General features: G+C 39.4%; 1 protein-coding gene across 23 annotated transcripts in view; it reads right to left on the bottom strand.

Annotated features, from left to right (window-relative positions):
* Positions 1–20,489, bottom strand: part of LRRFIP2 (LRR binding FLII interacting protein 2) — a 133,596-nt gene that overhangs the window by 109,091 nt on the left and 4,016 nt on the right. For 22 of the 23 annotated variants that reach the window (XM_017508484.1, XM_017508485.1, XM_017508469.1 and 19 more), the window contains exon 3: positions 4,835–4,979. In XM_017508484.1, coding sequence (XP_017363973.1) covers positions 4,835–4,924 — 90 coding nt within the window. In that variant the 5' untranslated portion in view covers positions 4,925–4,979. Of the gene's footprint in view, positions 1–4,834; positions 4,980–7,566; positions 7,571–18,767; positions 18,786–20,489 lie in introns of those variants that run through there. The other variant, XM_017508472.2, reaches the window with a different exon arrangement.

Raw genomic sequence — 20,489 nt, 5'->3', positions numbered from 1 at the left:
GGCTGAGGCAGGAGAATTGCCTGAACCCAGGAGGCGGAGGTTGCAGTGAGCCAAGATCGCTCCATGGCACTCCAGCCTGGGTAACAAGAGCGAAACTCCGTCTCAAAAAAAAAAAAATAGAGCTAAAGCTTTTCCTCAATTGATAAGACAAAATTGCCTGTATTTTTGTCAAGTCCTTTACCCACACAGTGTCAAGCTGATTTTCCTCAGATGGTTTTGTCATGAAGTATTTGTCTACTTAGGGAAAAGAAGGAAAGTATCTTCAGGATCTTGTGGAATATAAACCTTCCAAACAGACAGATATTTCAATAAGGCTTTCTCTTCTCCAATGAGCTTCTCATATAATACACGTCTGAAACAATAGGCATTTTGCCACAGTAAAAGTGGCACTTCAATCATGATATTGTCCAGTTTCTTAAGAACAAAATGTGCATGTAACATCAGTATGTCACATTCTAAATATAGGATACTTAGAAAGTTCTGTGCCTAACATGGATCCTGATATAGTTCCTTTATATCTAAGTATTGCATCATGGAGAATTCAAAATATTGTCCTAGTATGTCTTTGCATCACAGCTGCCATTACAGTGAACACTAGTCTGCATAAGAAAACATTTCATAGTTATGCATAAACAAATCCCAGTATGTGGAAGGGTCTCTGAACTAAAGACTCTGTGTGACTGGAGTTGTCACCACTGGACAAAACTTACAATGAGAAGATCCAAGTTCAACTGATTGCACTACCACTTGCTGTGCTAACCTTCCCACTTTCTAAGCCTGCATCTGTTCATCTAACAGTTTCATCTATCTAACATGGTTAATGTGAGGCTCAAATGAATTTTTAAAAAATACAAGCAGTCAATAAACTACAAATTACTCCATAAATATTTAAAGCATTTTGAATTAACTACCTGTTTTACATATTTAGCTTGTGAATTTGACAAAAAAAGCAATCCTGGCCTTTATGATTTCATACTTTTAACTAAACAAAAATTTCAAGTTATTTCCTCCAGCATGCACTGTGTAATAGCACTAAACCAAGCTAAGAGTTTCTACTAAAGTACAGAACAATTTGGAAAAAATAAATGCCTTGACTATAATCATTTTGCTGTCTAGCACGTGCATATAATAAAAACAAAAAAGTAGAAATTTTTAAGGTACTTTGTGTTATTCAAAGTTTATTTTTGAAACTCCAAATGAATATCCAAGTTTTGGGAGGGAGGCCTTATAATGTTTATGCTAGTTCTCTTAGCAGAACACAAGTGACTTGAAAGCAAACAGAAGACAGAGATCAGTAAATGGTATATTTTAAATCTTTGCATATTGTTCGATGTAAATTTTACCACAAAAGAAAAAAGTCCTCTATACAAATATTAAACTCCAGCCAATCATGTGCATGCTAAAATACTTAGGGTTGAAGTGTACTGAGATCTGCTACTTTAAACTGCAACAACAGCAGCAAAAGATAAAATGATGGAATCCAGATGGTAGGTACATGAGTGTTCACAGCACAACTCTTTTGGTTTTTCTGCATGTTTAAAGAAAAACTTTTCTGAGACAGGGTCTTCCACTTTGTCTCCCAGGCTGGAGTGCTATGGCGTGATCTTGGCACACTGCAACCTCTGCCTCCTGGGCTCAAGTGTTTCTGCTGCCTCAGCCTCCCAAGTACCCGAGAATACAGATGTGCACAGATCATACTGTGATTGGCTAATTTTTGTATTTTTGGTAGGTGCAGGGTTTCACCATGTTAGCCAGGCTCATCTTGACTGCTAGGCTCAAGCGATCCACCTGCCTCAGTCTCCCAAAGTGCTAGATTACAGACAAGAGCCACCACACCCAGGCTATGTTTAAAATTTTTTATCATCAGCCAAGCACAGTGGCTCACATCTGTAATCCCAGTACTCTGGGAGGCTGAGGCAGGCAGATCGCTTGAGCCTAGGAATTTGAGACCAGCCTAGAAAGCAAAGTGAAACCCTGTCTCTAAAAAAAATTTTTTTTTAATTTTTTATAATAAAATGTTGGGGAAAGAAGTAACTGCTTAAGAAGTGTGGATGACTACGTGAAAAAAAGGCAAGGGGATTAGGAACTGCAATGAAAAATCTTGAGTGAAAAAGAAAAGAAAGGCAGAGGTAATCACAGAACTGAAAAGTGCCAATAGTTACATACACATTAAAAATAAAGATTATGGCCAGGCTGCAGTGTGCCTTGATCACACCACTGCACTCCAGCCCGGACAACAGAGCAAGACTACGTCTCTAAAAAAAAAATAAAAAAGAAAGCAGAAAACAGGAAAAAGACTAGAAGTACTAGAAAGAACAATATAAGCCCAGGTAGCAAAGAATGAAGATGAAACAAAATATAAGGAAAATGGGAACACTTGTAAGAAGGATATGATATTTCAATATTTTAAAAATGCAATTAATATGAAGGAGGCTCTAAAATTAGAAAATTTTCATAAAATAAAACCTATCACATACCTTTAATTTTTCCCTTTCAACAAATATCTACTGAGAATTCGCAAGGTACTATTTATATAGCACTGTCATTGCCTTGTAAGTAGGCAAAATAGGACACTGGGAGAATAAAACTGGTAAAGAGACCAGAGAGAAGGTACTTATACTGTCTCTACACATATTTCCTGGATAGTGTTCTCTGAAGCACAAAGTGATTGTTTTGAAGAAGTCCAATTTATCCTTTTATCTTGTTGCTTCTTTTGATGTCATAGCCAAGAAACCTACCCCAAGGCCATGAAGATTTATTTTTACATTTTCTTCTATGCATTTTACAGTTTTTACCTATTATACTTAGGTCTATAATCCATTTTCAGTTCATGTTCATATATGGTGTGAGGCAGGGATCCAACTTCACACTTTTGCACAAGGACACCTATTTGTCCCAGCACCATTTGCTGAAAAGACCACGCTCTCCCACTGAATTATCCTGCTACCCTTGTCAAAAATCAACTGACCACAAAAGTAAGGGTTTACTTTCTGGACACATAATTCTATTTCATTGAGCTAAATGTGTATGCTATGCCAGTATTAGATCATCTTGATTAACATGGCTTTGTAGTAAATTTTTAAATTGGGAAAACTGAGTCCTCCAAATGTTTTGTTCTTCCTTTAACACTGTTTGGCTATTCTGGGCCCCTTGCATTCCTATATAAATTTTAGAATGAGTTTGTCACTTTCTTTTTTTTTTTGACACAGAATCTTGCTGTTGGCCAGGCTGGAGTGCAGTGGTGTGATATCGGCTCACAGCAACCTCCTTCTCCTGGGCTCTAGTAATTCTCCTGCCTCAGCCTCCTGAGTATCTAAGATTACAGGCATGTGCTACCATGCCTGGCTAATTTTTAGTAGAAATGGGGTTTCACCATGTTGACCAGGCTGTTCTCAAACTCCTGACATCAGGTGATCCACCTGCCTCTGCCTCCCAAAGTGCTGGGATTATAGGTGTGAGCCACTGCGTCTGGCCTGAGTTTGCCACAAGAAAGAAAGGAAAGAAAGAAGAAAGAAAAGAAAAGAAAAGAAAAGAAAAGAAAAGAAAAGAAAAGAAAAAAGAAAAGAAAAGAAAAGAAAAGAAAAAGAAAGAAGGAAGAAAGAGGGGAGAGTGGGGGAGGAGAGAGAGAGAGAGAAAGAAAGGGAGAGAAAGAAAGAAAGAAAAGGGGGGTGGGGAACGGCAGCCGGTTTTGATACAAAAATTATCCAGGTATAGTGGCTCACACCTGCAGTCCCACCAACTATTTGCAGGGCTGAGGCAGGAGGATTGCTGGAGCCCAGTGAATAAGCCCTAGACAAAANAATTCCAATATACAGCAGTAAAATGTTGCCACTGATTCAACAGGTGACACCTCTTCCCTTTTCCTTTTTTCTGAGTTACAACAAGCGGAAACAAAATTGCCCCAGAAGCTCTGTTACCAGCTAAACAGTTAAACATAAAAACTCCACTGCAATGTTTCAGTAGAACTTTTAACTATAAAGCTCTAAATCTGAACAGACACAAACTATTGTTTCATTTATATCAGCACATCTGAAGCATATTCACTGCAGAGCCCAATGGGTATTTCTATAATATAGTTATATCTTCAACATTCTCATTATGTTTACATTCCAAAGATTAAATACAAATTTCAATACATTAGAACAAGTACATGGAACTCAAGCAACCCACAAAAATATAAAGAAAAATTAATTTTGGATGCATTGGATATTGTGAAAATTGATTACATAAATTGGAATTATCTTGTCATACCCAATTAAATTAGAGACCAGGGGGAAGAAAAGGAAAAGCATAGCACTTAGGGCACAAGCATCTGCCCAGGGATTATCTGGCAAGCCAGCTGCTGAAATAACCTGCTATAACCTTAAGGCCAGTTTTACCTAGTAGCTGCAGAAATGAACTGCAGTAACTCTAAGACTAGTTTAATCTACCACAGTCACTAACCAATCAGAGCATGCCAGCTCCCAAAAACTTTGCTAGTGTCGATGAGTTTTCTTTCAAAACAAAAGGTAACATTTCTCTAATAAAAACCCCAATCTTTTCTTTGTTCTTTGGACATACCAAAGACCAAAACAGTCTCTGTGTATGCCCAAATTACAATTCTATTGTCTCAAATAAAATATGTTATTCAGAGATTCATCTCTATATTTAATTTCTTTTGATAATATCCAACTATATTTTATTCTAATACACTATTTTAGAGACCAGCTATAATATCTTGCTCTTAATAAACATCCAAAACTAGTTAAATGCGTAAATGTCTGTATCTGTCCCCTCAGCATGTTTACAGTACATCTGTGCAACTCAGTGTTGAGAAGGGATTTACCAAACATACCTCTCTGGCAATGTTACTCAAAGCTTCATCTTCTGCGGAAAATCGGTCTTTCACAGGTGTTCTTTTCCTTCCAGAGCCAGGAGTCCCCATCTTGTGTACTTAGTAGCCTTTTAACTTTGACAGTGATTTAACTGTGTTTTCAGCCCTGAAACAAAAACATAGTAATTTAGGATATTTCTCTTTGTGCAGTTTTCATGCTCATTTATACATTCACTTTTAACAGAGAATTATCTTTCTTCTTAGAGAAATTAGTCACCAAATACCTCTCTTCCTACTACCAAATTACTCCAATAAATTTTAGAATATTTAATTTTTTACTAATTATTAAACCTCCTAACTCTTTTGACTATGCTACCCATAGCAACCTATGAGAGTGTATTATAATATTAGCCTCAGAAAGCTGCTGTCCGCAGAAATTCTACCAAACCATTTAAAATTACCATAGCTGTGCAGCCTAGTCAACATGGTGAAACCCTGTCTCTACCAAAAACTCAAAAATTAGTCGAGTATGGTGGTGCACGTCTATAATCCCAGCTATTCTGGAGGCTGAGGCAGGAGAATTGCTTGACCCCAGGAGGCAGAGGTTGCAGTGAGCCGGGATCGTGCCACTAGACTCCAGCCTGAGTGACAGAGAGAGATTCCATCTCAAAAAACAAAACAAAATAAAACCCACAACCATATAAAAGAAAAAACGAAGGTTTATTATTCCGCAATTAACAATAACCAACACTGTCCGTGTAACAAATACCTGAGTGTCTGTCATTACCAGGTACTATAAGAGGTGCTAAAGGTACAATGATGAACAAAACAAATGTAGTCAAATGATTAAGAATATATCGCTGGGCGCAGTGGCTCATGCCTATAATCCCAGCACGTTGGAAGGCAGAGGCAAGTGGATCATCTGAGGTTGGGAGATCAAAATTAGCCTGACCAACATGGTGAAACCCCATGTCTACTAAAAATACAAAATTAATCGGGTATGGTGACACATGCCTGTAATCCCAGGTACTTGGGAGGCTGATGCAGGAGAATCGATTGAACCTGGAAAACAGAGGTTGTGGTGAGCCGAAATTGCGCCATTACACTCCAGTCTGGGCAACAAGAGTGAAACTCCATCTCAAAAAAATAAATAAATAAAATAAAAAGACTATATATATGAACCTGTTACTATTACTTATTAAACCTATTTTAACAAAAGGGAGAAGAAAAACCCATCTGCCAGAATTAAATAATAACGATGAAAAAGACTATCTAACCTTTCTAACACACGGTATTTGAGACTGAAGATTAATTACCATGAAAGAATGCAACGCAAGGCCGGGCGCGGTGGCTCAAGCCTGTAATCCCAGCACTTTGGGAGGCCGAGGCGGGTGGATCACGAGGTCAACAGATCGAGACCATCCTGGTCAACATGGTGAAACCCCGTCTCTACTAAAAATACAAAAAATTAGCTGGGCATGGTGGCGCGTGCCTGTAATCCCAGCGACTCAGNAAAAAAAAAAAAAAAAAAAAAAAAAGAGAGAGAGAGAGATAACTTAAAAAAACAAGAGAGAAAGAGAGATAACTTAAAAGTCTTTACATAAAGTAGTTAGACCTCCAGGTCCCCTTTCCATTGGTATCCTGGGAAATAGGAAATGAAGCACAGATAGGCTACTATCTCAGCTTCAATTTCATCTCCTATTCCTCAAGACACCAGAAGTTCTAGAAGACAAAAGGGACGCTGGGGAAGAGTAGGGTGAGCAATGGGAATAGGGATGAAGTGAAGTGTGGGCTTAGGTGAAAGCCTGCCTTTTGAAATGTGGGACTGCTTCAGCCCCCTTTAAATCACCCACCCTGCTCCCAAAATATAAACTCCTCTTTAAGGGAGGTCAAAATTGACCAACTCCACCTATTCTCAAATTAAGAAGTCTGTGAAAACCCACTAACTCAAAAGAATAACTTAGTGAAAATAAACTACGCAGGGAGAAGAAAACTTCAAAAATATCCATCACTAGTATCTTCAGAAAAGGAAGGCAAATTATAGCTATGAAACAAGAACCAGAGGCTATTAAAAAATTCAGAGAATAGGGCCAGGCGTGGTGGCTCATGCCTGCAATCCCAGCACTTTGGGAGGCCAAGGCAGGCAGATCACCTGAGGTCAGGAGTTTGAGACCAGCCTGACCAACAAGGTGAAACCTCATCTCTACTAAAAATATAAAATTAGCTAGATGTGGTGGCACGTGCCTGTAATCCTAGCTACTCAGGAGGCTGCGGCCAGAGAATTGCTTGAACACAGGAGGCAGTGGTTGCAGTGAGCCGAGATCACGCCACTGCACTCACCCCTGGGCAATGGGAGCGAAACTGTGTCTTTAAAAAAAACAATTCAGAGAATACAAGATCTTGGAAATTAAAATATAATAGTAGAAATTAAAAACACAATAGAAATCAGCAATTCTACTCTTAGGTATATACTCAAGAGAACTGAAAACTTATGTCCGCACAAAAACTTGTAACTGAATGTTCACAGCAGCATTATTCCAAATAGCCAAAAGTGAAAACAATCCCAGTGTCCATCAACTGATGAATCTATAAGCAAATGTGGCATATCCATACAATGGAGTATTATCCAGCCATAAAAAAATATATATATTGGGCCTGGCATGATAGCTCATGCCTATAAAGCCAGCACTTTGGGAGGCCAAGCATCATTTGAGGACAAGAGTTTGAGACCACCATGGCCAACATGGTGAAACCTGTCTGTACTAAACAAACAAACAAAATAGCCGGGCATAGTGGCATGTACCTGTAATCCCAGCTACTCAGGAGGCTGAGGCATGAGAATTGCTAGAACCTAAGAGGTGGAGGTTACAGTGAGCCAAGATCGCACTACTGCACTCCAGCCTGGGTGACAGAGCAAGCCTCTGTCTCAGAACGAAAGAAAAAAAGGAAAAAAAGGAATAAAGTATTGACCCATGCTACAACAAGGGTGAATCCTAAAAACATGAGGAGTGACAAAAGCCAGACACAAAGACTATATATTGAATAATTTCATTTACGTAAAATGCGCAGAACAGGTAAATCCATAGGGACAGAAAGTATAAGAGATTAGTGCTTTCCACAAAGTCTAGGGGAAAGAGGAAATGAAGAGTGACTGCTATGGTACGGTTTCTTTGTGGGGGTAATGAAAACCTTCTGGAATTAGTGCTGATGGCTGCACAACTGTGTGACTACACTAAAAAACCACTGAAAAGGTCACTACTTTAAAGGGTTAAATTTTATGATACATGAATAGTACCTCAATAAAAAAATTAGTTTAAAAAACTCAGGTTGGGAAATAAAGTTCAGGAAGTCTTACAGAAAACAGAAAAAAAAAAAGAGAGGTAGAAAATAAGAAAGAAAAATACCTAGGGTTAAAGTATCAGTCCAGAGGGACCAACGTTCAAATAACTCAAGAAACAGAAAACAGGCTGGACGTGGTGGTTCATGCCTGTAATCCCAACATTTTGGGAGGCCGAGGCAGGAGGATCTCTCGAGCTCAGAAGTTCGAGCCTAGGCAACATGGCAAAACCTTGCCTCTACCAAAAAATGCAAATATTAGCTGGGCATGGTGGCGCACGCCTATAGTCCCAGCTACTTGTGGGGGCTGAGACTGGAGCATCGTTTGAGCCCAGGAGGCTGAGGTTGTAAGCCATGTTCACACCACCGTACTCCAGCCTGGGTGACAAAGCAAGACCCTGCCTCAAAAAAAAAAAAAAAAAGAAAGAGAGAGAGAAAGAAAAAACAAAAATAAATTATTAATAAACTAACTTCCCAGAAGTTAAGGACATGAGTTGCCAGACTGAAAGGGCCCAGAATGTTCAACAAAAGTCCTGCGTTCACACCAACGTATATCTTAGTAATTTAAAACAATGAGAACAAAGATGATTTTACAAGCCTCCAGAGGTTGGAAAGTCAGCCACATATAAAGGATTAAGAATGGCTTCAAGACATTCAGAAGTAATTCTGGAAACAAGAAGATGACAGTGATGCCTTCAAACCCCTGAAGGAAAATTATAGACAATCTATAGGCAGCCTCTATCAGTTAAATCACTCTATTCTCATACTTAATTATTAAAGACATTTTCACACATGAAAGGTCTCAAAAATTTACCTCTTCTACATTCATTGTCAATAAGTCAGTAGAAGAGAGGCTGAGTCAAGTAAAAGTGAAAAACCAACAGAGAGGGAAACTTAGTATACAGGAAATAAATCAAACACAGAAGAGGGGCAAAAGGGGAGCTCCGGAAGAATAACAGGTGTCTCAGAAAGAAAGCTATAGATTGCAGCAATATGATTCAAGAGACATAATGAAGGACTGTCATTGCCAAAATCCCCACAGCCTTTGGGACACATCCATTTAACTTATGATGTGCCTAGTCCAGGTTTTCACTGGAATTTAGTTTGTCCTGACCCAGTATGGATAAAGTTTCCTGGTGCCCAGATGAGCTGAAGAATTATTTCACAGCACAGAAGTATTTTGCTTTTCCTTATTCCTGAGAGCTATTGCATGATGAGCTTAGCTTAGAAGCAAAACCACATAGAGCAATCTACTCTCCCAATCACGTTTCTTCTAGATATTTACTGTAGTATCCTGTAAACACTTTAGTTGTACCAGATTCCCTGACTGTGGTAGCCTGTGTTTCTCCAGACTCGATAACAAACTTTCCCAATGACTCATCCAGAAAGGATCAAGGAAGACTCTTCAGCTTACCTTCTGGCAGCCTTTGTCTAATAACAGTAATATGCACCTTTCCTTTCATAGCCTCAATTGATGCTTGCTATTCAATTTTCCAAAACAAAATGATATACTTCTTAGGGATACATACTATGGCAGAGATTGACTTATTGTTCACTAAGGCGTTTTCCCTTTCCTTCCTTGCAGTTAAGTGTAGCCATCTGACTCAGTTCTAGCCAGTGGAATGTGGACAAAACTGATGTATACCACATCCTGGCCTGGTCCAACAAGTTTTCCATGCACTCTACCACAGTCTCTCTCTTTGTCCTTGCATCTGCCAGCCAGATACAGGAAACTCAAAGTCACCTCCCCAGGGGGTGGTAGAATCACTAGTGGAAAGCAGCCTGAGTCCCTCAATGACTCTGTGGAACAGACTACCACTCTGTCACTGCTTTTCAACTCACAGCAAAGATGTGAGAAAGTTTGTGTCAAAAACCACCGAGATTTGGTAATTATTCATTAAAGTAGATTAGCCTATCCTGACTGACAGATTCAGAGAGGTAGCAGAGCTTTTCAGTTTTTCAAAATTAAACATTTTGGCTAAAAATACATGTATGGAGATGGAAGATATTGCAGGCTTGAGCAGAGAATGGTCCCAGGAGAATGACTAATGTGTTAAATAAATATGTGATTTCTTGAACTAGGTAGTGAGACCACAGGTGTTCATGTATTATCTTCCTAAAACTGTATTTTTGTTTTCTATTTCTCTATAGTTCACAACTATTTTTTTGCCCAAAATAGTTTTATAACTTATAAATTAATTTACATTATAAGCTAAGATAGATAGATAGATAGATACTCTCGAAAAATCTGTTGCAGCATTTGGGGGGAAAGCAACAGGGAAGCAGAAAATTATGCAAATGTAAAAAGCAAATTTTAACTCCCTGAAAAAACAAAGTTAAACAAGAAAGGAAACTAGCATGATAATACACTACACGGCTGACCAGTAAGCAATATTTATTTCATTATGAAGAAAACACCAACTATTGATTTAAAATTTCAGAACTGGAATGTTGCAGGAGGGAAAGTGGGATGAAATGGTGAAGAAATACAAAATAACAATAAAACCACCAGTAAGTCCCACCATCTGAAGATACTCCTATTCTAATAACATTGTTTTTTAAACAAAAATGGTTTTACATGGCTGGGTATGCTGGCTCACATCTGTAATCCCAGCACTTTGGAAGGCAAGACAGGCAGATCACCTGAGGTTAGGAGATTGAGACCAGCCTGGCCAACACAGTAAAACCCCATCACTACTAAAAATACAAAAATTAGCCGGGCGTAGTGATAGGCGCTTGTAATCTCAGAAACTTGGGAAGCTGAGGCGGGAAAATTACTTGAATCAGGGAGGCAGAAGTTGCCGTTAGCCAAGATCACGCCACTGCACTCCAGCCTGGACAACAGAGTAAGACTCAGTCTCAAAAAAAAAAAAAAGTTTCTAAAACATGCTATTTTGTAACCAGTTACGGTAGACAAACTCTAAGATGGTTCCCCACCCTAATCCTCCTTCCTAGTGTTCACACCTTTGTATCATTACTTCCCCATCAATGTAGGTGGGTCCTGTGACTTACTTCTAACCAACAGAATATGGTAAAGGTTATACAGGATGTTATTCCCATAACTATGTTACATTATATAAGACTGTCCTGGCCGGGCGCAGTGGCTCAAGCCTGTAATCCCAGCACTTTGGGAGGCCCAGGCGGGTGGATCACGAGGTCAACAGATCGAGACCATCCTGGTCAACATGGTGAAACCCCGTCTCTACTAAAAATACAAAAAATTAGCTGGGCATGGTGGTGCATGCCTGTAATCCCAGCTACTCAGGAGGCTGAGGCAGGAGAATTGCCTGAACCCAGGAGGCGGAGGTTGCGGTGAGCCGAGATCGCGCCATTGCACTCCAGCTTGGGTAACATGAGTGAAACTCCGTCTCAAAAAAAAAAAAAAAAAAAGACTGTCCTGCTAACAGACTTACTCTGTCTTGCTAACAGACTTACTCTAGAGAGTTTCTTTGATGGCTTGATGAAGTAGTCATTTAGACACAATACCATAGGAGTAGTCATACTGAGAAATACCATGGAACCAGAAACAACTACAGGTTCCCCCTGGGAGCTCAGAACAACCTTTAGAAACCAAAAGTTGCCTTGAGATGACCAACTGACCTCTAGGGAATAAGAAGCCTCAGTGCTAAAACCAAAAGGAAATTAATTTTGGCAGCAACCTACGTGGGCCTAGAAATGAGTTTTTCGCCACTGAAGTCTGCAGGTGAGAACTCAGCCCAATCAACACCTTAATTCACCTCAACACACTGACTATGGATGCTAAACAGAGGACCCACACTCTGTTTGAGACTCCTACCCCAAAGAAACTGGGAGATAATAAAATGAATGTTATTTTAAGCTGTTAAGTCTGTGTAATTAGTGACATGGCTTAGAAAACTAACAGGCTAACTTTTAAAACTTTGGATGAACCAAATTCAGCAAAGCTTCAGGATACAAAATCAACATTTTAAAAAGTTGCATTTCTGTATACTAAAAATGAACACTCTACAAGGGAGAATAAAAATTCCATTTTTCATAGCTATCAAAAAGAATAAATTACTTACAAATAAACTTAACTAAGGAGACAAAACACTTATAAACTGAAAACTATAAATCATTGTTAAAAATTAAGGAGACATAAATAAACGGAAATACATCCACTTCTCATGGATTAGAAGACATAATACTGTTAAAATGTCAATACTACCCAAAGCAATCTACAGATTCAACGCATTCCCAGTCAAAATCCCAATTTTTTTGCAGAGGTGAAAAAAAAAAACCCACACTAAAATTAAAATTCATGTAGACTCTCAAAGGAGCCCAAATAGCCAAAACAATCTAAAAAAATTGGAAGACGCACACTTCCTGATGTGAAAACTTACTACAAAGCTACAATAATCAAAACAGTGTGTTACTAGAATAAAGACAGATATATAGACCAACAGAATATAATACAGAGTCCAGAAATAAATATACGTATAGTCAAATGATTTTTGATAAGGTTGCCAGTCAATGGAGAATGGATAGTCATTTCAACAGACAGTGTTAGGAAAACTGTATATCCACATTCAAAAGAATGAAGCTGGAACTTTACTTTACACTAAGGGTCCCCAACCCCCAGGCCACGGACTGGTAGCAGTTAGGAACCAGGCCACAGGGCACGTGGTGAGCAGTGGGCAAGCGAGCATTACCACCTGTGCTCCGTCGCCTGTCAGATCAGCTCTCAGAGGAGCACAAATCCTATTGTGAACTGTGCATGAAAGGGGTCTAGGATGCATGTTCCTTATGCGAATCTAATGCCTGATGATCATCCGAAATGGAATGGTTTCTTTTCTTTTTTATTCCCCAAAACTATCCCCTTACCCACCTCACTCCTGTCCATGGAAAAATTGCTTTCCACAAAACTGGTCCCTGGTGCCAAAAAGGTTGGGGACCACTGCCTTACACCATATAGAAATCTAGTTAAATTGGATCAAAGACCTAAACAAATGAGCTAAAATCATAAAACTCGTAGGAGAATATATACGGGAAAAACTTCATGATACTGGATTTGGCGATGATATCTAGGACATACCAAAAGCACAAGCAACAAAAGGTAAACTAGATTTTATCAAAATTTAAAACTTTGGGCAGGGTACTGTGGCTCACATCTGTACTCCCACCACTTTGGGAGGCTGAGGTAGGAAGATCACTTAAGGTCGGGAGTTCAAGACCAACCTGGCTAACATAGTGAGACCCCATCTCTATTAAAAATAAAAACTGGGCTGGGCGCGGTGGCTCAAGCCTGTAATCCCAGTGCCTTGGGAGGCCGAGGCGGGCGGATCACGAGGTCAAGAGATTGAGACCATCCTGGCCACCATGGTGAAACCACATCTCTACTAAAAATACAAAAAAAATTAGCTGGGTGTGGTGGCATGCACCTGCAGTCCCAGCTACCCAGAGGCTGAGGCAGGAGAACTGATTGAACCCGGGAGGGGGAGGTTACAGTGAGCCAAGATCGTGCCACTGCACTCCAGCCTGGCGCCTGGCGACAGAAGGAGACTCTGTCTAAAAAAAAAAAAGAATTAAAAAATAAATAAATGAAAATAAAAACTGGGCTGGGTGTAGTGGCTCACGCTTGTAATCCCAGTACTTTGGGAGGCCCAGGCAGGGGGATTACAAGGTCAGGAATTCAAGGCCAGACTGGCCAACATTTAGCAACCTGGCTCTACTAAAAATACAAAAATTAACCAGGCGTGGTGGTGCACGCCTGTAACCCCAGCTACTCAGAAGGCTGAGGCAGAATAGCTTGAACATGGAGGCAGAGGTTGTAGTAAGCCAAGACTGTGCGACTGCAATCCAGCCTGGGACAGAGAGAGATTCCGTCTCATAAAAACATAAAATAAAAACTATGTACATCAGAGTACACTACCAAAAAGTAAAAAGACAACCCATGGAATAAAAAAAAAAATCTGCAAATCACATAGCTGATAAAGGATTGATAAAAAGAATTCCTACAACTCAGCAACAACAAAAACCCAATTAAAAAGATAAACAAAAGACAGAAGTAGACATTTCTCCAAAGAAGACACATAAATGGTCACATGAAAAGATGCTTAGCCGGGCATGTGGGCTCAGCATATGTAATCCCACCACTTTGGGAAGCTGAGGCAAGAGGACTGCTTGATCCCAGGAGTTGGACACCAGCCTGGACAATGTTGCTTGAACCTAGGAGTTGGATACCAGCCTAAGCAACATATCTCTACAAAATATAAAAAAAGAGGCTGGTCGTGTAATCCCAGCACTTTGGGAGGCCGAAGTGGGCAGATCACCTGAGGTCAGGAGTTTGAGACCAGCCAGACCAACATGGAAAAACCCCATCTTTTAAAAAAAAAAAAGAAAAAGAAAAAGAAAAAAGAAAATCAGCTGAACATGGTGGTACATGCCTATGGTTCTACTCCAGGGGCTGGGTTGGGAGGATCACTTTAGCCCAGGAGGTCGAGGCTGCAGTGATGCAGTGAGACAGCGATTGTGTCACTACACTCCAGCCTGAGTTCCAAAGCCAAAAAAAAAAAGAAGGGAGGGAGGGAAAGAAAAGATGTGCAATATCACTCATCATCAGGGAACTACAAATCAAAACCACAGTGAGATACCACCCTATTAGTGATTTTACTTTTAAAATAATAGACTTTTGTTGTGTTAGAAAACAGGGCCAGACACAATGGCTCACACCTGTAATTCCAGCACTTTGGGAAGCCAAGGCTGGTGGACTGCTTGAGCCCAGGAGTTTGAGAACCTCATTGGGACACATGGTGATACTTCATCTTTACAAAAAAATACAAAAATTAGCCAGGCATAGCGGTGCACACCTGTACTCCCAGCTACTCAGGAGGCTGAGGTGGGAAGGATTACTTGAGCCCAGGAGGTCAAGGCTACAGTGAGCTGTGATCAAGCCACTGCATTCCAGTCTTGGTGACAGAGTGAGACCCTGTCTCAAAATAAATAAAAATCAATCAATCAATAAGAAAACAGAAAATAACAAGTATTGGCAAGGATGTTGAGAAATTGGAACCACTGTGCATTGCTGGTGGTAATGTAAAATGGTGCAACCACCATGGAAAATAGTACGGTGGTTCCTCAAAAAATTAAACATAGAATTACCAAATAAAATTTGGTAATTATCAAATTAGCAGCAATTCCATTTCTGGGTACATACACGAAAGAACTGAGTGGCACTTGAACAGATACTTATATACTCATATTCATGGTGGCATTATTCCCAAAAGCAGAAAGAAGGAAATGACCCAACTATCAACAGATGATTAGACAATATGGTATAAACATCAAAGGAATATTATGCTTTAAAAATAAATGAAATTCTGATACATGCTACAACGTGGATGAATCTTGAAGGTATCATGCTAAAACAAATGAGACAGACACAGAAGACAAATATTACATGATTCCATTTATATGAGGTACCTAGAGCAGACAAATTCATAGAGTCAAAAAGCAGAACAATGGTCACCAAGGGCTACGAGCATGAGGTGTTATTGTTTAATGGGCAGAGCTTGTTTGGGATGGTGAAAAAGTTATGAAGACAGATAGAGGTGATAGTTACACAATAATATAAATGTACTTAACACCACCGAATTGTACACTTAAAAATTGTCTAAATAATAAATTTTATGTTATATATACAGCCATGGGCTGCATAACAATGTTCCAGTCAACAATGGACTACACATTTGACAGTGGTCCCATGAGATTATAATGGAACTGTCCTATACAGGTGTGCCCTCTTTAAGAGATGGGTGTCACTGTGTTGTCCAGGCTGGTATGCCATGGCTATTAACAGGGATGCTCATAGCACACTACAGCCTAGAACTCCTGGTCTCAAGTGAGACCTCAGCCTCCTGAGTACGTGGAATTACAGGTGCACACCACCATGCCTGGCCTATTTTCTAACCTTTTATATCATATTTTAACTGTATGTTTTCTATGTTTAGATATACAAAAACTTACCATTGTGTTATAATTGTCTATAGTTATTCAGTACAGTAACATGTGCACAGGTTTATAGCCTAGGAACCACAGACTATAACATATAGTCTAGGTGTGTAGAGGCTACACTGTCCAGATTAGTGTTAAGTACATTCTATGATGTCTGCATGAGAAAATTACCTAATGATACATTTCCCAGCACATATCTCTGCGATTAAGCAACACACGACTATATTTTACCATAATAAAAAACTTTATTTTTTTTGAGACGCAGTCTTGCTCTGTCGCTAGGCTGGAATGCAGTGGCGCGATCTCAGCTCACTGCAACCTCCACCTCCCGGGTTCAAGTAATTCTTCTGCCTCAGCTTCCCAAGTAGCTGGGACTATGGGTGCACACCACCACACCCAGCTAATTTTTGTATTTTTAGTAGAGGTTTCACCATGTTGGCAATAACAAACATTTTTTAAAAAGGTCAACAGAGTAAATTTTGTTATCTATATTTTACCACAATCTTAAAAACAAAACAAACTTTATTTGGATTGCAAAGGATGAATTTGGCAAGACAAAGAGAACAATGTCCTCTCATTTCCCTGACTGTTCACCTAGATACAGCATTATTTGTGACAAGGAAAAAAACATCTAATCTAAAGCTGAATTTGTTTCTATATTTAGTCTATAATCCCTGGGTTACCTGACTGGAATACTTACTTTTTAAAAAATGACAACGCTATACATTCAGCTTGTTCATGATTTAAGCCATTTAATAGGGAAATACATATTTTAACATCCTAATCCTCTGCACACAGTACAGTTTACTCTAACTTACAAAACAGAAAGCCAAAAGATTGCTCCTAGCTGTTAATATAATTTCTACTTAGGAAAGTGGGCATGTAAGGAACAACAACATGTTCAGAACCGTAACAAAAATTAAATTGCTTCCCTAAAGCAGTAAAGATATCTGTTATATCAAAAATAGTTAAAAATGTGGTGTTTGTAATGAAAAACATTAAGATATACAGGGTTCAAAATGAAAACAACGGAAAAAGATAATCCATGATTCTTTAACAAAGATTTTAATATTCCACCTCTGAGAAAGCATCCTGATATGTATTCCAGGGCTTTTCCCACTTCTTTACCACTCTCTCTTTCTCTGCTGTTCTTTACTTATTTTCTTTTTTTTTCCCCCCTGAGGAGGAAAGGAAGGCTGAGGCAGAGAAGGGAAAATAAGATAACGGGAATAAACTGATGAGGAAAAACAAAAATACTAGTTTATTTTTTCTCCTCATACTGAATCCTAAATACATCATCATCCTCCTCCTCCTCCTTATCATAAATGTGAACAACCCCAATTACTGAGGGCAAAGGAAAACTAAATTTCCTGCAGTCACAACCTAATCTAAACAAAAAAGTGGGGGCCGGAGAGAACAATCTGCAGACTTGCAATTGTAAATTAAGTTTGTATGCCGGATTCTCCAAACAATGTTGACTGTAATACAAAGCTGCAGCTGAATGTGGTGACATGAACCTTGGTCAAAGGGTGGAACACTAAGTTTTTTTTCAGCTTCCTAGCCTAAGAAGTGACATCAGTTAAAGAACTTTAAACTCCTCAAGCCTGTAATCCCAGCACTTTCGGAGGCCGACGCGGGTCGATCACGAGGTCAAGAGATCGAGACCATCCTGGTCAACACGGTGAAACCCCGTCTCTACTAAAAATACAAAATATTAGCTGGGCATGGTGGCGCGTGCCTGTAATCCCAGCTACTCAGGAGGCTGAGGCAGGAGAATTGCCTGAACCCAGGAGGCGGAGGTTGCGGTGAGCCGAGATCGCCCCATTGCACTCCAGCCTGGGTAACAAGAGTGAAACTCCATCCCAAAAAAAAAAAAAAAGAACTTTAAACTCAAGTGTTTCGTTCACTAAGAATAAAAAACATCAAGGTTTTTGTAAGACACCGTATAATACAAGGAGGCAACTATGCTAGGAGAGAGCACCTGGTAACAACCAAGAGTTTAAAGACATGACTACATGGCTGTGCATGGTGGCTCATGCCTGTAATCCAAGCACTTTGGAGGCCAAGGCAGGCAGATCACCTGAGGTCAGGATTTCAAGACCAGCCTGACCAACATGGTGAAACCCTGTCTTAAAAAAAAAAAAAAAAAGACATGATTTCATGATACTCTATAGTACCACAGGAAAAACAGAATGAGAATTTGGGAAGAAGTTAATGTATCTATTTGAACTCAAAATCATCCTGTAAAACAGTCCATTATTCCAAGAGTCCTTTTGACCCTAATGGCAAGTATGAAGGGTTTCTGAACTGGACTGCTGTTTTAACTGGGGGCCTCCCTATGCCAGTAACAATAATGCCTTTTCCCTGTTGTAAAACGTTTGACTGATTCTTGGCAAACACTCTCATATAACCAGAAGATAACATCAATGCTGGCACATTTTCTAAAAACTTTCTTGTGGATTATTTTTCTAAAAACTTTCCTCCTGGCCAGGCGCAGTGGCTCATGCTTGTAATCTCAGCACTTTGGGAGGCCAAGGTGGGAGGACGACATGAGCTCAGGAGTTTAAGACCAGTGCGGGCAACATGGGGACACTCCGTCTCTACAAAAAAGGCATAAATTGGGCCCTGTGTGGTAGTGCATACATACAGCCCCAGCTACTTGGGAGGCTGAGGTGGGAGAATAACCTGAGCCCAGGGAGTCGAAAATGCAGTGAGCTGTGATCTACCACTGTACTCCAGCCTTGGCATCAGAGTAAGACCTATCTCAAAAAAAACAAAAAACCTTTACTCTTTAGTTTTTCTCAATAAGAGGAAGAAGTAGGGGAGGAGGAGATGGCAGCAAAAAACTTGGATCACAGGATATACAGGCTAAGTAGATGTTCATCCAAAAACTTAGCCTTAATCTTCTGAAGGCAAAATGTCCTTTATAACTCCCCCTTCTGTGGTTGCCACTGATCCTAAACCGCAGGCCTTCCTGACGTGCAGCAGACCAGGCTAGATTATGGTTATGTGGTAGGTTCTGTCAGGCAAGCTTTGACAAGGTCTCAAAATAGACCCTGGGTACAAGCCAGGGAAGCTGCCACTCACAGGCTCCGACTCCATCAAACTGTAGCTCTTTGGCATGTAATTTTTTTTCTCTGTGTCTCTCATTTCAAAAAGGAAAAGAATCCTGAATCTCCTCCTGGCCACAAGTAACCTGTATAACATCAAAATGTAAAACTTAAGCCTCCTTTATTCTGTTCAGAAACACTTTGCAGAATAAAGATTGAATCTGTACCTACTTCCTGTCTTGAGAAAGTCATCCATCAATAGCACCCTGGTTTGCAAAAGGATTTTTGGATCTCAAACTCCACAGAGGTTTATTTTATTACAAATAGAGTAGGAGGTGGAACATAAAAGAAGAGAGAAGGTAGATTATTTACTTCTTTCCTGACTAATAACATAGTAGCCAACTCATACGGGGCAAGAAGTTAAACTATACACAATGCTTTTAATTGATACTGGTCATAAAATTATGAAACAATCAACCTATTATAAAACTATTACCAAATATAAATGCTTTCTATATGACAGCACCAGTCTTCAAACCACAATATTTCTACTTTTACCAGTACGAATAAAATTAACCACCAGATACTCAAGTGTTTTTAAGTACCTTATAAAATACGTTTGCAATATTTTTTAATGGAGCGATGCATAAAGAATACATAGTAATTAAGAGCTCCCTTCCCCTTCCACAAGCCCAAGAAATAAGTTAAATTCCATTATAAATAAAGCCCAATAGAGGATTGAGATAGTTTTATCTTTTCATAACTTCAGTCCCAATCTTACAGTCACACTTTGAAAATACATTCTATATACATTATTAACTAGCACAAAGACTTATATATGAATTGTTCATTATAGCAGTGTTTATAGAAGGCTAAATGTCTGTCAATAGAAAACGGTAAAATAAATAATGGAAAATGAATAAATTATGGTTCATCTACACTAGGCAAGACTTGCAGTCTTTTAAAAAAAAAGTGAGATAGAAATATGTGCTAAATATAGAAAAATCGTCATATGTCAAAGAATGAAAGACAGTATATTTCTCCTAAACATATGTGATTGTATATATGATAGAAATTTGGAAAGAGATACACAAAAAACCATTAACACTGGTTGCTTGGATTGGGGGTGGGGGTAAGGAAAGGGTGAGAGTTTGTGGTAGAAAGCAGACTTTCTTTTCATCATATACCACATTTTTAATGTTTTATCAATTTTTTTTTTTTGAGACGGAGTCTCGCTCTTGTTACCCAGGCTGGAGTGCAATGGCGCGATCTCGGCTCACCGCAACCTCCGCCTCCTGGGTTCAGGCAATTCTCCTGCC

The sequence above is a fragment of the Cebus imitator genome, unplaced genomic scaffold, assembly GCF_001604975.1.
Source record: "Cebus imitator isolate Cc_AM_T3 unplaced genomic scaffold, Cebus_imitator-1.0 Scaffold391, whole genome shotgun sequence".
NCBI classification, from domain to species: Eukaryota; Metazoa; Chordata; class Mammalia; order Primates; family Cebidae; genus Cebus; species Cebus imitator.
The sequence above is the reverse complement of the archived record's forward strand: the minus strand, read 5'-3'. Positions and strand labels throughout refer to the sequence as shown.